At 47.1% G+C, this 16393-nt stretch overlaps 1 protein-coding gene across 1 annotated transcript; it reads right to left on the bottom strand.

Moving 5' to 3' along the window:
* On the bottom strand, positions 1-16393 carry ARF3 (ADP ribosylation factor 3). The gene is made up of 5 exons (XM_032876895.1): positions 16287-16393; positions 2227-2466; positions 1305-1415; positions 943-1067; positions 1-399 (listed from the first exon to the last, which is right to left on the bottom strand). Exons 2-5 carry the CDS (start codon positions 2372-2374, stop codon positions 238-240), a joined length of 546 nt encoding a protein of 181 aa, XP_032732786.1. The 5' UTR covers positions 2375-2466; positions 16287-16393; the 3' UTR covers positions 1-237.

Here is a 16393-nt window from a genome sequence, read left to right as displayed (position 1 = left end):
TTGTTTTTGTTTTAAATCCGATAAATTGGAATGATTCATCATCAGGACAGCAACTGGGGACTGGTCATGGACAGGGGAGTGGAGGGGAGGCAGGGGGCAAGGCTCTTGTTGGGCATGCGGACATGATACCCAGGGCCCTGGCCACACTGGCAACGGGAAGGAAGGGGCAGGGCTGGGGCAGGGAGACAGTAGGTGCGTCGGGGGGAGGGGGGGTGGTCGGATAGGGCTGTCTGGCTCTCACTTCTTGTTTTTGAGCTGATTGGCCAGCCAGTCCAGGCCTTCGTACAGCCCGTCCCCGCTGGTGGCACAGGTGGCCTGAATGTACCAGTTGCGGTGACGCAGGGAATGCAGGCCCAACTTGTCTGTGATCTCAGCAGCGTTCATAGCATTAGGCAAATCCTGGAGCACGAGGGAGACACACAAAAAGGAGGCTCAGGATCTTTCAAAGGCTTCTAGAGCACCAATCTACCAAAGCAATGTGTACCAGCACCCTCTCCTCCTCCGGCATTGTAGGTACCAGAACCCAGGTCCGAAAAAGCTGCTTTGGATTTAATCATCCCAGAACCATAGATCTAAGCGCTAAAGGTCATTCCACTGGGGAGCTGCAAACCAAATATGGGGTTGGTAGGGAAGTGAAGAGGTGATTCAGATGGGACAAAGAATCAGGTCTGTCTAACTGCAGGAGTGAGGGCAGTTGCAACAGGGAAGATGAAGGAGGGATCTAAGGTATCTCCCACCCCAATCCCTGAGGACAGAAGTGTTGCTGACTAAAGCTGGGTAGGGGACAAGAAGAGGAACATCAATAAGCCAGGTAATCATATTTCCCCCACTTCCAAAACTCACAACACAGTCACAGGGCTTCCCCTACAATGAGCCCCAACACCCATGACTTCCATAGCCAGGCTGACCTCTCTCAGATCCACAGGTGGGGAGAAGTCTCACCTGTTTGTTTGCAAAGACAAGGAGTACCGCATCCCGGAGCTCATCCTCCGCCAGCATCCGCATAAGCTCCTCCCGGGCCTCATTTACTCGCTCCCGATCATTACTGTCGACCACAAATATTAAGCCTAGGGAGGCAGAGCATGGGCTGCGTAAGACAGCAGATGAACTCCCCTCATCCCTACAACCAAATGCCAACACCACCCTCCGTACACCTCCAAATATGTGCTCCCTTTCCTCCTGTTCTCCCACCTCTAGGAGCTGCGGCAGGGTGAGGACTGGTTGGCCAAAACCAAGAATGACGGCCACACCTTCTGCTCACACCAAACCAACCCATGTCCAGCTGGGCAATTCGTATGCCGTACCTTGGGTGTTCTGGAAGTAGTGTCTCCAGAGAGGTCGAATCTTGTCCTGGCCACCCACATCCCAAACTGTGAAGCTGATATTCTTGTACTCCACTGTCTCCACGTTGAACCCTTTGGAAAAAACAGACAATGGCAGTGGACAATACCCCTGCAAACAATACCCCAGTGGTTTGTTCTGTTTCCCCCAGCACAGCTCTGATCCTAGCAAAGGAAAGAAAACTAAGGCTTCCTCAGGCCTAGTATCCCCTGACCTAGTAGCCTAAAGGCCAAAAAGAAAACCCTAGAGAAAAAATGGAAGAGGACCAAGAGGGCCAGCCAGGAGGTTCACAATCCCCTTGGTAACGTAAGCTAACCTCCACTCATTCTGTCTTTGCCTCTCCCTCCTGCAAAGAAATGACTCAGCCCCACTCCTGTACCTCAGCCATCACAGTCTGCCGCAGCTAAAATGTAGGCCTTGGGAAACACAGTGAGGGAAAAGTGAGCTCTAGTCCCGGAGGCCCAAATGCAGAACCAGTGGACAAAGACGATCTGGAGCCCCATCTGGAAGGCAAACGTTCTCCCTCGCACAGGCAGGTCTTAACCAGGATCAGGGCCACTGAGGATCTAAACTGAAACAACTCCTGGCCTCTGGCAGGAACATCAAAGCCTTTCACCCGCTTTCTAAACAACACAGAGAACAAACCAGCTCAGTGCCTGAGGGCAACTGTTCAGTGCCAGGCTGCGGAAGTTCCCGCATCAGAGAGGGCCTGGGGAGGTGGGAAAACGGCAGCCCCAGCACCTGCTAGTAAGCTAAATAACCATCCTTCCCTGAATCCCCCCAAGTTGCATGGACTTGCCTGGTGGCCAGGTGGGGGATCTAGGAATAGGCCCTTGCCTGGCCCAGCTGTTGGCATGAAAGCCTCCATCTAAGCTGTGCCCTTACCAATGGTGGGGATGGTGGTGACGATCTCGCCCAGTTTCAGCTTATACAGGATGGTGGTCTTCCCTGCAGCATCCAAGCCCACCATCAGAATGCGCATCTCCTTCTTCCCAATCAGGCTCTTCAGAAGGTTTCCGAAGATATTACCCATGATCACAGCAACCACTTTCTGAGGACAGGAGGGCTCAAGTGCAGGAGTGGCAGTCTGGTTTTGGCCCGGGCCCTGGTATGGAGAACACGATCCTAGGCAAAGAGACACATTCATTACCACCATCTGCTAGTCAGGATTTCATGTAAATGGGATTTGTCAAAGTCATGGCTGAAATTTATAACAAGCTATGAAGATCAAGTCCCACTCAGACACATCCTGAGTCTTTGGGAGCAGAAACAAAGCCGTGAACACTCAGGACACCTGTTCTGCCACAATGTACCTGTGGGACTTTGGATGAGCTTTTCTCCCTATCCATATCTGCCCCTATAAATGGAGGGGATTGAACTAGATGACTTCTGAAGTCCCTTCAATTCTCTCACTCTATACCATACAAGCCTTGCAAGACCATGAATGCCCCTCCCTCCCCCAAACTTACCCTGAGACTCCTGGCAAGGCTGAAAGAGGAAGGAGCGGAATGAGGAGTGGCTCTTTGTGACCCCTGACAAAGTTCAGGCTTGTCAGGTTCCCAAGGTCCATGCTCAATCAAGAGACCCCACTTCTTCCCTTTCTATATGCCTACAATTCCACCCTCCTTCCACATACCATAATTAATCAGGAAGAAATAAGGTCAAGTTGTGCCCTATTCATACAACGGAGCACCTAGGCTAACCCTCACTCCCAGGCTCACCGTGGCCTATCCAAGGAGAGCTCCTCCACATTCTCACCTGCAATGAGGCAGCCACCTCACTCCCTGCCTTCTCCCTAACCCCCTTCAGTCTATTCCCCATACAGCAGCCAGACTACTTTTAACACCAAAATCAGGTCATGCTGCTTCTCTGTTCAAAACCCTCTCTTGGCTTCTTATCTTCCTTTCAGTAAAATCCAAAGCCATACCGTGGCTTACCAGGTCCTGCACGATCTGCATTACCCTGCTTCTCTCCTACTACTTTTCCCTTGGCTTACTCCATTTCAGTTTCCCAACACTTTCCTGCCTCAAAGCTTGCTATTTGCTCTGCCCTGAATGTTCCTCTCCCAGAGAACCTTCACAGAGTATCCCCTCACTTCCTTCAGGTATCCACTGGAGGATCACCTTATTAAGGAGGCCCTCCACAACCACTTCTAACACACACACATCACTCTTCACCCCATTTATCCCACATTTTTCTTCATAGCATTTAGCACCACTGGATACATCACATATTTGTTTCTTGCTGTACTATTTTTCTCCTACTACAATGTCGGCTCCTTATCTACTTTATTCACTGCTGTGTTCCCAGTAGCTTCAATAGTGAGGGCCTGGTACACAGCAGTTGAACAAATGAACTAAAACTTCCAGGGTCTAATACTGACCTTACTAAGCAGCTCTCTCAGATGGACTGGAAGCTTACGCCTGATGCATACTAGGATCTTAACTAAGATCTGTGGAAAATACAAAAATGGCAGTAAGAAGCACTATGAAGCTACAAAATGCCCATCTTCCCACCCCACCTATTGCCCCCGAAGACAGAATCCTAGAGTCACTCATTCCCTCTCCTCTTCCCTCCCTTCTCTATGGCACAAGACAGCCACAGAAATGCATCTCTGAGACAATGAAACAGGGCTTCAGAATCGCCCATGCCAGCCAGTTCTCTGTGCCTGCAGGAGACATGCGTCAGCGGGCAGCTTATTCAGCAATCACCATATGCCAGCTGCTGGCATTCTCTACAGAGTCTGGGAACTAGAGGCACACACACACACACCCCAAACCCAGCAGGCGAAGGAACAGGTCAAGACAGAGTGCACCCAAACCCAAGAATGTGAAAGGTGGATGGGGAGGAATCTGGTTTACAAGCTAAAGCATGGGGGTTTAGTGGGAGCTGAGCTGTTTTCTCAAAAACTATTTCAGTTTTGTTTGTTTGTTTCCTACTCTACTCAGTTTGCAGCAAATTCCAGACTGGTACAGAGGAGCCAGATCGACAGCCCCTGGAGACCAAAGTACTAGTTTGTCCAAAAAACAGAAACAATGAGTGCTTATGGAGTGTTTCATCTTCAAAGGCCTTCCCAGACATCCACTAATGAGCCAGGCGTGGTGCTTCTGGTAGGTTCCTCAGATGAGCCCTGCCCCTGACCCAGAGGGCTCACACCCCAGGGAGAGGACCTGGCTCAACCCTAGGGCTCAACTTCAGCCAAGTCGCCCACTAGCCATCCTCCCTGCCCATCCTGCCTAAACCCACCCAGGCAGGCAGATCCCAGAGGATCCCTAAGCAAGAGGGTACCTCTGCCCAGCTAATAAGATCAGATTCCATCAACCCTGGCAATCTGTAGTAGTCAGACTTCTGGTTCTGCCACCCTCACCTCCAGAAATTTAAACCTTCCCCAAGTCTTCCTGGTCTTTATCTTGTTTCCTACTCAGGTCTCCTCTTCTCCAGCTCCAGACGATACTTTGCTTTAAGGCTTTGGTAATAGGCTTTGGCCCAGGTTTTGAACTGAATTTACACCACGCATTTATCTTGCTGTCCTCATGAATGAAGCAACTGCTGACTGAGAGATTACCAACTGTGAGTGGCTGACAAATACCCCTCGCCCCAAAACATGCACACACCGTCCTCTGGTTTGCTTCTCTGCTAAGCTAATATGCTAACATCTTGGTTCAAAAGCCAATCCCAGTGTTATACTTACTTCTCTTTCCTGGCATGTCCCTGGACATGTGGCACTTACTACCTCATGGAGCTTTCTCTCTCTCTCAGAAGTCTGTACATTTACTGTCTGTACAGTTTAACTGTATTCTCCATGGGCAAGGACCATGCCTTTTACTTATTTTGGATCTGTCCCAACTCTAAGTACCAAGCCCTCTACAGCAGTTCAACTAAGCACATGGGCCGATTTGAGCCTCCTCTGAGGATGTCCCTATCATTTCTTCTGCGCTAGCAGTACTTGGTCTCACTGTGTAATGCACAGCTGGTTTCTGATATCCTGTCAATTCTTGGCCATCTTCCACACCGTATCTGACCCCAAGACTGGTTTGGAAACACCGCAAAAGAACTAGAAGACCAAAATCGGTGGCATTTTCTGCCATTGAATATGCAATGGGCCTGATGGATAACTGATGAAATGCCCACGGGGTCACTGCATGTCCTCTGGCGGCAGCGCCACGCCTTGAAATTAGTGGACATTATGACTCCTCTTTAATATAATCAGGAGCTGGACTCAGATGAGCATTCCCAAGTGGATGTTGGTTCTCTTGTCCTGGCCTTCCTTGTCCCTATCACCAGCTAGCATGTTGTCTCTACCATGAGGATGGTGGCAACTTACAGCTTTGCGTCACGAACACACCTCTTGGGTTATATAGCCGATCCTCACTTTCACCTATACTGCATTCCTAAAAAAGCTCTGGGAAGCAGCATGGCAAAAAAAAAAAAAAAAAACCCTGGACTGTTTCCCTATGTACTGCACAGCCTCTAGTTACTCTCTTCTACCACAGATGGCACTCCTGTGTCGATAGGGCAAAATGCCAGGGTTCCACGGGCTGTGAGAAACCAAGAATCGGCAGTCAAAACTGAAGATGAGTAGCTTCAGATGAAAAATGGGCTACGGCAATATCCCTATTATCAAAAAAGTATATCTCAACATTCTATTTTACAGCCACAAACTTTGTTATAGCTGGTACAAATAACAAGAAGAGCTCCTAAAGTGTGTTCCAGTACAATCTGTGTGGAACACTGCAGGAGCTCAATCAAGCACACTGCCTGATTTAAGCTTCATCTGAGGATGTCCTCACTGATGACTGCTTACCGCCCCCGAGCCGGTCCTCCCACCCCCCCAGGAGAGGCAGGCTGTTGCTGGGATGGCTCAGCCATCCTGGCCTGCCTTACTCTCCAGGTGATTCTGAAAGTCACACTCACTCTGCCACACACAACACTCCCCCACCTAACTCTGCTGGCTGACTCAGGCTTGTCTCCGATGACACCTACCTCTGAGGGGACTTCTGACCTGGCACCTCTTCCTCCTGTTCAGGCTACCCGGGTCCAGGGAAAGGGAGACTAAGGTCTCTCAAACCCTCTGCTGCCAGGCAGGGTGCGCTAAAAGCAGCTTTGTTCCCAGACCATTTTCACACTGAGATATCACTAATAGAGATGCTATTTTTAGTAAAGCCAATGGAGCAGCCCAATAAAATATAAGGAAACAAAAGCAGGTTCTGCCCGTATTTAGTTTCCTTAGCACAGCTGGCTTGTGACCTCTATAAACTTTCCAAGTTTTTGTCTCAAGAGCACTGTAATCACAAGCACACAAGAACTCCTAGATTAATATCTCAATGACTTCTACTGGACTCAGAGATTTCCCAAACCCAAGAAATAGCTTCTGATGGCAGCTTTCATCCATTCACTAAGCAATTATCAACTATACATAACTAGGGATAAAGAGAGGAAGACAACTTCTGCCTTCATGAAACTCAGTCAATGAGAGGGAAAGACTAGCAACTAGAGAATTACAGAACAGCCTGAGGGTTAAGTGTAGAATAAGCACATAGTATTATGGGGACAGAAAACTAGAGCAGTTCATCAAGACTGAGGGCTAAAGGGCAATTCTCAGACATGATTCTCAGGTCACCCTTGAGCTGACTCCCAACAGAATAGGAAGTAATCAAACAATAAAGAAGAGGCAGTGGGGGTGAGGAACAGTGTGTCAAAGGCATAAAGACTTGAATTAGAGACAGCACTTTTTACTAGCCAAACCAGGTGCAGTTGGAGTCAGTTTATTTGGGTGCCACATTGTGAGTAAAAGGAAGTGACCACAATGGAGAGATAAGAAGGGACTAGATCATGAAGGGCCTTAAAGGCCACACTGAGTAACATGATCAAGTATGTGCTTTAGGAAGACCATTCTTTCTGAGTACCTAGCTGACTCAGTCAGTAGAGGATGCAACTTTTTTTTTTTTTAAAGATTTTATTTATTTATTTGACAGAGATCACAGGTAGGCAAAGAGGCAGGCGTGGGGGGATGGGTGGACAGCAGGCTCCCTGCTGAGCAGGGAGCCCGATGTGGGGCTCAATCCCAGGACCCTGAGATCATGACCTGAACCGAAGGCAGAGGCCCAATCCACTGAGCCACCCTGGCGCCCCAAGGATGCAACTCTTGATCTCACAGTTGTGAGTTCAAGCCCCATGCTGGGTCTAAAGCTTGCTTTAAAAAAAAAAAAAAAAAAAAAAAAGGACCATTCTGACATTCATTTAGGGTATAAATTAAAAGGAGAAAAGACTTGAGGAAGAGAGCCCATGTGGGAGGTACAGTAATACAGCTGAGAAATCAAAAGTTCTTAACCACAGATGGCAATAAAAACAAAACGACAGATTTGAAACACCAAAACAGGGCACCTAGGTGGCTCAGTCAGTTAAGCGACTGCCTTAGGCTCAGGTCATGATCCTGGAGTTCTGGGATTGAACCTTACATTGAGCTCCCTGCTCAGTGGGGAGTCTGCTTTCTCCCCACCACCACCGTACCCAGCTTTGTGCATGCGCAGGCTCTCTTGCTCTCTCTCTCTCAAGTAAATAAAATCATTTTTTTAAAAAAAGAATAAAAAATAATTAAAAAAAAAAACATCGTGTTCTGAATATTCAAGGCTATAGTTGTAGGCATTGGAAGAGCCATGGAATATCAGGAGATGGAATGGTTGTAAGCTAGTCAGTTTCTAAGAATAGGGCAGCTTTGGTTAGAGGGCAGTGCCATGGAATGTTCCAAAGAAACAAATGAGTCTAGTTTTTATCTCATCACTTTTTTATCTGGCCATGTATTCTGAAACAGACCAGATTCTCTGTTCTGACTCACTTGCTGGTTGTCCACAGGAAAAGGGCTGTCCATGGGAAAAACCAGACCCTTCCCAGGTGCTTGGGTCTCTCTAAGCAGACAGGGCAAGTTCGATCCTTCTTTTCTTGATAATGTGGCCTCCTTTCAGGTTCTTCTGTACTAAAGTCATCTCAGACTAGAAGGAAAACTGGCATGATTCTGGCCTGAGCCTAAACACCGTTAATTGAGTTAAGCAGAGCCTAATTTTAATTAGATATGTTTTAATTTTTAAGAATATCATCAACTGTCTAGTAGCTAAGTCTAACAGGCATCTCTCAGGCTTTTTAAGATTTTATTTATTTGTCTGTTTATTTGAGAGTGAGGGTGTGTGAGGGAACAGGAGGATGGGGGAGGAAGCAGAGGGGGAGGGAGGGGAAAGAATCTCAAGCAGTTTCCACACTGAGTGTGGAGCTGCAGTGGAGCTCAATCTCAACCCTGAGATCATGACCTGAGCTGAAACCAAGAGTCAGACTTAACCCACTGAGCCACTTAGGTGCCCCTTTCAGGTCTTATAATTTGCCCTTTCTACAGCCTTTGACCTTCCTGCCCTTTGTTTTTGTTTGTTTTTCAAATATTTTATTTATTGAGAGATAACAAGTAGGCAGAGAGGCAGGCAGAGACAGAGAGGGGGAAAGCAGGCTCCCTGCTGAGCAGAGAGCCCTATACAGGGCTCAATCCCAGGACCCTGAGATCATGACCTGAGCCGAAGGCAGAGGCTTTAACCCACTGAGCCCCCCAGGTGCCCCTGTTTTTGTTTTTGTTTTTAAGGTTTTTTCCTCATTGGTATCTATGCTGTCTTACTGTCTTGATGTCCTTTTGGCCACTCTGGTTGCTTCTTATTCTCCTTCCTGGCCTTCATTTTTTGCCCACTGCTTTAAATGTTGATGTGCCCCAAGTTTCTGCCTTTGGCCTTTTCTCCTGTCCCACTGTACTGACTCACGCTAGATATATCAGTTAGAATAGCATCAGTTGCAAAAGACAAAAGACACACCTGGGGCTTCAACGACAAGTAAATTTATTAAAGCGTATAGCTTGAAGTCTAAGTAAAATAAGCCAGACACAAAAGGACAAAATTGTATGATTCCATATATGTGAAGCATCTAGAATAGTCAAATTCATAGAGATAGAAGTAGAATGGTGGTTGCCAGGAGTTGGAGGTAGGAGAAATGCAGGTTATTATTTAACAATTACAGAGTTTCTTGGGGCACCTGGGCGGCTCAGTGGGTTAAGCATCTGCCTTCGGCTCAGGTCATGATCCCAGGGTCCTGGGATAGAGTCCAGCATCGGGCTCCCTGCTCAGCGGGAAGCCTGCTTCTCCCCCCTCCAACTCCCCCTGCTTGTGTTCCCTCTCTCACTGTGTGTGTGTGTGTGTGTGTGTGTGTGTGTGTGTCAAATAAATAAATAAAATCTTAAAAAAAAAAAAAGAACAATTACAGAGCTCCAGTTTGGGAAGATGAAAAAGTTCTGAAGATAGATGGTGGCGATGGTTGCACAACAGTGTGAATGTACTTAATGCCACTCAACTGTGCACTTAAAAATGGTCAAAATGGTAAATTGTGTTATATATAATCCCCTACACACATACATATACACAAAAAAATCTAGAGCTAGAACACTTGGGTTGTTTGTTTTTTTTTAAGATTTTATTTATTTATTTGACAGAGAGAGATCACAAGTAGGCAGAGACGCGGGCAGAGAGAGAGGGGGAAGCAGACTCCCCACTGAGCAGAGAGCCTGATATGGGGCTCAATCCCAGGACCCTAAGATCATGACCTGAGCCGAAGGCAGAGGCTTAACCCACTGAGCCACCCAGGAGCCCAACACTTGGCTTTTTAATCTACCAGCTTGACAGCATTATTAAGGACCCAAATTTTCTCCATTTTTCTGCTCTGACATCCTAGAGTTCTTATGTCTGTCTCTTCATGCTCTCAGAATCACTCCAGCATCTCACTCTTCTACATAAACATCTAAAGTCAGACAAGAGAATGTTGCCATATGTCTTTTTTTTTTTTAAGATTGAGGAAAACTTCCTCAGAAGCTCCCAGTAGACATTGCTCATATCTTATTGGCTAGAATTAGCACATGACCATTTGTGACTCAGTCACTGGCAAGGGAAATGGAATGCCCACATCCCTTAGGGCTGGGGAAGGGTATCTTTATGCCCCCCCCCCAATATCTGAACAGATTGGGGTTCTGTTAGAAGCAGGAAGGGGAAGAATGGCTCTTTGGGTAGATAGCCAGTTAAGTGCTGTCATCCTGGATCTTGGTTTCTCTTATGGCTTCAGTTACTATCTGCGCAGATGATTCCCAAATACCCAGCCCAGACTTTCTCCTGAGCTCATACCTTAGCACCTCAAAATCCAAGTTTAATCTAAAAAAATATATCTTTGGGGCATTTGAGTGGCTCAGTCGATTAAGCATCTGCCTTCTACTCAGCTCATGATCTCAGGGTCCTGGGATCAGCCCAGGGAGCACTGGGCTCCCTGATCAGCGGGCAGTCTGTTTCTCCCTCTCCCTCTGCCTCCTCCCCCTTTGCTCATCCTCATGCTGTCTCTCTCAAATAAATAAAATCTTTCAAAAATACAAAGAATAGGGGCGCCTTGATGGCTCAGTCATTAAGCATCTGCCTTCAGCTCAGGTCATGATCCCACTGTCTTGGGATTGAGTCCTTCATCGGTCTCCCTGCTTGGCGGGGAGACTGCTTCTCCCTCTCCCACTCCCCCTACTTGTGTTCCCTCTCTCCCTGTCTCTGTCAAATAAATAAAATCTTTAAAAACAAACACAAAAAATAAAAAATAAAAACAAATACCTTCAATCTCAGATCTATTCCTCTTGTACTTCTTGGCTAAAGAAGTGCCACCAGTTCACCCAAGCCAGAAACCTGGGAATCATCTTTGACTCATTTACTCTTCCTTCCTATATTTAATCAGTCGTTAAATCCTGTGGATTCTACTATTTTGATGTTTCACTATGCTTTCTTAATTTACAAAAGCACTGAAATTCCACAAGTAGTCATCCTCATCCTAAAGCCCTAATAAATGTTGCCCCAATCTGGCTCCCACTTCACAGGTCAAAATGGAGCTGCCGGTGAACAGATGATAGAGGACGCTATGGTTTAGACAAGGCCCACCATTACAGAGCAATCTAAAGATTCAGAAAACAGGAAACTGACTAGCTTGGGGAATAACAGTTACTGATTACCCCTTAGCACCTCAAACACTCCTACTCTAGGATTTAGTATGTTTTATTCATATTTGTCTGTTTTGCTTTCCAGAGCTAAAAGTTCCCAAATAATGTGCCTTTAATGCATTACAGGTCTGTCATACATCCCATCAGTACTGGATGGCTAGGCAGGGCTTAAGGTGGCTACGGCTCAAGGGCCAGTCATCTCAGGCTGCAAGAACTAGGTCTGTCTCACTATTACCATTTTCTGTTTATGCCATGATGACAAAAGGTTGAGGAATTACTTCACTAAACTATGAGCCCCTTGTCAGCAGGGACCAAGCCTTATTCATGTTTCATGTCCCCAGCACCATGACTAATCTGTAGCTAGTGACTAACATGTTTGCTTTTGAGGAGTATGGTTCTACTGATGGTGGTAAAATATTTCTGAGCTTGAGGAAGACAGTGTTCTATAGGTGATCCCTGATCCTTTTCTTGTATCTGACAAACTCGAGAAATGGTTGCTATGTTCTCATAGCTCTAGGGTTCCTTAGATGGGATTCATAGGCTTGGGGATGGGGGTACTATATAAGAGGCTCTAATTATGCTCCTCCCCTCTACACCACCACCAGAGCAGCCCATTTTTATCCACGTAACATATCAGACTTCAAATAAGACTTTATATAAGGTAAGGTTTAATTGCTTTTAACAGAAGAGTTAGAGGGGGGTTAAAAACCACTACAACAAAGAGCAGATGTTCTCCTGCATCCTAAATCATGCTAAAGTTTAAACATCCATGCCTGATGCTCTAGTGTAAAAGCTCATAAAGGAAGGGTTATACCAAGCTCTCATCAGTAATGGAAGAGCTAAAGTGTAGGATGAAATCTGCTACACCCAGTCATCTCACCTTTCTTCAGGAATATGGTGATAATGATAACGGTGGATCCATGAAATCCCAAGCCATGTCCCTTCTGGTCCATATGGCACAGCAGATCCTTTGTAAAAGTCCTATGCAAAGCTCTAAAACGTTCATGGAATCCCTACCTCAATCAGGTCTTTCCCAGACTATAATGCAAGCCTTCAAACATCTGTGGAACTTCCGAATGCTCCCCACGTCTTTTCAGTATCAAAAAGCTTTCCTACTTAATCTCACAAAACAAACTGAGGGTTGATGGGGGAAGGGGGGTTGGGAGGAGGGGGGTGGCGTTATGGACATTGGGGAGGGTATGTGCTATGGTGAGTGCTGTGAAATGTGTAAACCTGGCAATTCACAGACCTGTACCCCTGGGGATAAAAATATATTATATGTTTAAAAAAAAAAAAAAAAAGCTTTCCTAGCACTCTACCTGTATTTGTGACAGATGCTGAAAAGGTATAGCAGATAGAATTACACAGTCATCACAACTCTGGGCCTTAATACAGTACATTCTGAAACATACTCAGAGGCAGACATTTAAAGGAGATATGACTAAATGAAAAGAGTGGCCCAGGAAATGGAGGATGCTGAAATACTGAGTGAGACCTAAGGTAAAGGGACCCAGGAATTTAAATCCCTAACCTAGGTTAATTAGAGTGCTCTTGTACTAAAGAGTCAACCATTACTTCAATCATGCTGACTTTCCTTTTTTTTTTTTAAGATTTTATTTATTTATTTGACAGAGAGAGAGAGAGATCACAAGTAGGCAGAGAGGCAGGCAGAGAGAGAGGGCAAAGAAGGCTCCCCGCTGGGCAGAGAGCCCAAAGTGGGGCTCGATCCCAGGACCCTGAGATCATGACCCGAGCCAAAGGCAGAGGCTTAACCCTGAGTCACCCAGGCAGCAGCCCTCATGCTGACTTTCTAACATGAACACTATTCTCGAGCCCCCACGTCCTTACCCTGCATCCAAGTTGATGGTTCAGGGCCCCTGCCTTGCTCCAGCTTCACCTCCCACTCAGGCAGCAGGAGCTGCCTCTGTGAAGCTGATGCTGAAAAAAGATTTCATTGCTCATAAGCCTACGACCAGCAAAGAAAGTCATGGTAACAATCATCCCTCTACACAGGCGGCAAGTTATTCTTCTGTCAACCTCCTCTCCTTTAAGGCAGCCCTGAGTGCTCATATTATTATTACTATTATGATGAAGATTATTAATAGCAACTAACATTTATTTGGGGCTTACTATGTGCTTTGTATGGTACTAAGCACTTTACATAGATTATCTCATTTAATTCACATGCCAATACTATGAAGTAGGCACTATCATTATCATGTTCTTTACTGATGAGGAAAATGAAGCTAAGGGAGGACAAGTAATTTCACCAAACTCATAAAACTAGTAATTAGCAGAGGCAGGATGTGAACCCAATTTTGTCTGATTCCAAGGTCCACCTCTGAAAAACCACAACATATTGCCTCTAAACTGACCCACAACAAAAATGCTGAGGAGAGCCAAAAACGGTGATATGCTTTGAGTCTTGGGCTGCTTGGCATCCATTCTTAAAGGTGTATGGGGAAGCAGATTCCACAATTTCCCTGTTATTTACTCAGCTTTAACAAACCTGGTTTTAAAGAAGTTCCTCCTTCAAGCAACAAATCCCACCCACTACCCTCTGAGTCCATTTCCTCTTATTATGACTCCAGGGCAAAAGAGAGCAGCAAAAATGAACACACACAATATGATCCTCTGTGCACTTGAGACTTCACTTCCACTCTTTCCAGCCTGCTGTCACCCCTCCTTTATATTACATTCAGTTTAATAATAGCAGCTACCATTCACTGGCACCAGTTCTGTGCCAGGCACTACATACATACATTGGCTCTCTCCTCCGTCATCTCCACAATTTCAATTTTGACAATACTCTGAAGGACTTAACATCTGATGGAGAACCCTTTGCCCATGATGGGGAAGCAGGAGATCTGGGATTTCAGATAAATAATGACTTTGTGTTCTACTAATATTTTTCTTTATGGGTCTTAGTTTCCATTATCCATGTCTGTACTGTGCCTCTTAGAAAGGTGGAGAGACCAAGATTTCTTAATTACAATGCCTAAGGGCCTTTGTACCCTCACTCAGCTATCTCCAGGTATTCTCCCTGACAGCCAAATCACCTTTTTCTCTTTCCTTAAACTTTAATCCAAAAGCTCGTTGGGTTCTCTCCATCCACATCCTGTATTCATCCTGAGGGCCTACTGTTCGTGTTAGGCACTGTGGGAGATACAACATAAAATCCAATCCCTCCAATCAAAGTGTCTCACCTCTTGGAAAAACAAGACTTACACATAAAATTTTTGATGATGCAAGGTAATAATTCTATGCTGTGGGGCGCCTGGGTGGCTCAGTTGGTTAACTGGCTGCCTTCGGCTCAGGTCATGATCCCAGGGTCCTGAGATCAAGCCCTGCATCAGACACTCTGCTCAGCAGGGAACCTGCTTCTCCCTCTGTCTCTACCCCTGCTCATGCTTTCTCTCTTTCTAACAAATAAAATCTTTAAAGTAATAATAATAAGTAATTCTTCTATGCTGGGAGGCAGGAAGCATGTAAATGTGTGATACACAGGGGGCCCTTCCCAGCTAAATCCAAGGTCAATGATTCATTCTGTGAAAAGGTGACCTCTGTGGATCAGTTTCTTCCTTAAAATGAGCTTTCAGAGACATGTTATTCAAACTCAGGTCTAATGGGCAAAACCCAATTCACTGCTCCACTTCAGTCATATTAAGTGGAGACACTTACCCCGAGAAGCTCAAGACAAAATGGCAGCAAAGATGGTCACCACCTGATTAAGGCCAGTGGAGAAAAGTATACAGAGACTAGATTCTTTCCTGTTACACTTACCAAGCAATCAGACTCCTGCAGCAGATCTCCTAGCCATAAAACTTTCATGCCATAGACCAGGGGTGACCCAATCCAACAGCACTGAGGTAGGTTTTGAGTTACGCTTCTCCCTCAACTGGATGACCTCACTATTTCTTCTCATTCCTGACCACATACCACACTCCTCCTGGCCTGACCAGAGGAAGACCGGCTGTAATAAAACCCAGAAAGAAGGGAACTCCCCCAAAAGAGGAGCTATCACTTTGCTATGCAAGTGGCCCGGGTTAACAGGGAACTCCACCTCCCCCTCCTTCCCTCAAACATTGGTGTAAGCAATGGCTCCATTTTCTGTTCCGGGAATCCTGGTACTTCCTAAAGAAGAATGTGGATTGGAAGACACAAACTCAGAGCCAGCGACAAGCTGCTCCCTCCTCCTGTGAGACCGCCCCCGCTTTGCCTGGGGCAGGAAGGCACCACCTCTGCTCTCCAAGCAAAGATCTGATCCCCCCCCCTCCTCCGCCCGCTCCCCACCTGCTGCCCTCTTCCCAACGTGCAGTTCCCAAGACTCAAAGCGCAACCTCTACCGGAATAGTGCCCCTGGGGTACCCCACTAGCTTGCCTGGCAAACTGATGCCTAAACCCCCTACGCACTCCTGCCCCTTGAAGGGAGTACAGGGTGTCACTGCAGCAAGGCTCTGGTCTCCTAGTACTAAGGTGGAGCAGGAGAGAGGATAGGAAAAAGCGGCATTCCCTAGCCCTTTAACAGGAAAACGATACAAAACAGTCATCACCGCCCCCGCATCACCTCCCTCTGGACTGTTCCTCCACCCCAAACCCGACCCCCCGTAAGCCCACCTCCTGCAGGCGAGGGGAACCTAACTGCAGCCCGGGTCGCCCCCGCGTGCGAGGCAGAGCACAAATTTGTGTGCGCCCCCCACCCCCACCGCAGCTCCGCGTCCTTCAAATGTGGGGGCAGGCGAGAGACTGGCCCGGCGCCCCCTCCGCGAGCTCTCGGGTGGGAAAGACCACACCGCTCCATGGCCGGCAGTGCCGGGGGCCGGGGGGGGGGGCGTCTGTCTCTTCAGCCCCCACCCCGAGCCTCTCCTCTACGGGGACCCGCCTTCCTTCCCCAGCCCCTCACCTGTTCCTGCTCCCAGCTCCGCCGCCACAGCCACCGCCTCCGCCCCCGCAGGTTCCGCTCGGCACTGGTTCCGCTCCCTCCGACTCCCCCACGCCGATTTCGGCAAG

This window comes from Lontra canadensis, unplaced genomic scaffold (genome assembly GCF_010015895.1).
Source record: "Lontra canadensis isolate GAN:19392208 unplaced genomic scaffold, GSC_riverotter_1.0 scaffold59, whole genome shotgun sequence".
NCBI classification, from domain to species: Eukaryota; Metazoa; Chordata; class Mammalia; order Carnivora; family Mustelidae; genus Lontra; species Lontra canadensis.
Note: the sequence above shows the minus strand (reverse complement) of the source record. Positions and strands in the feature narration are given on the sequence as shown.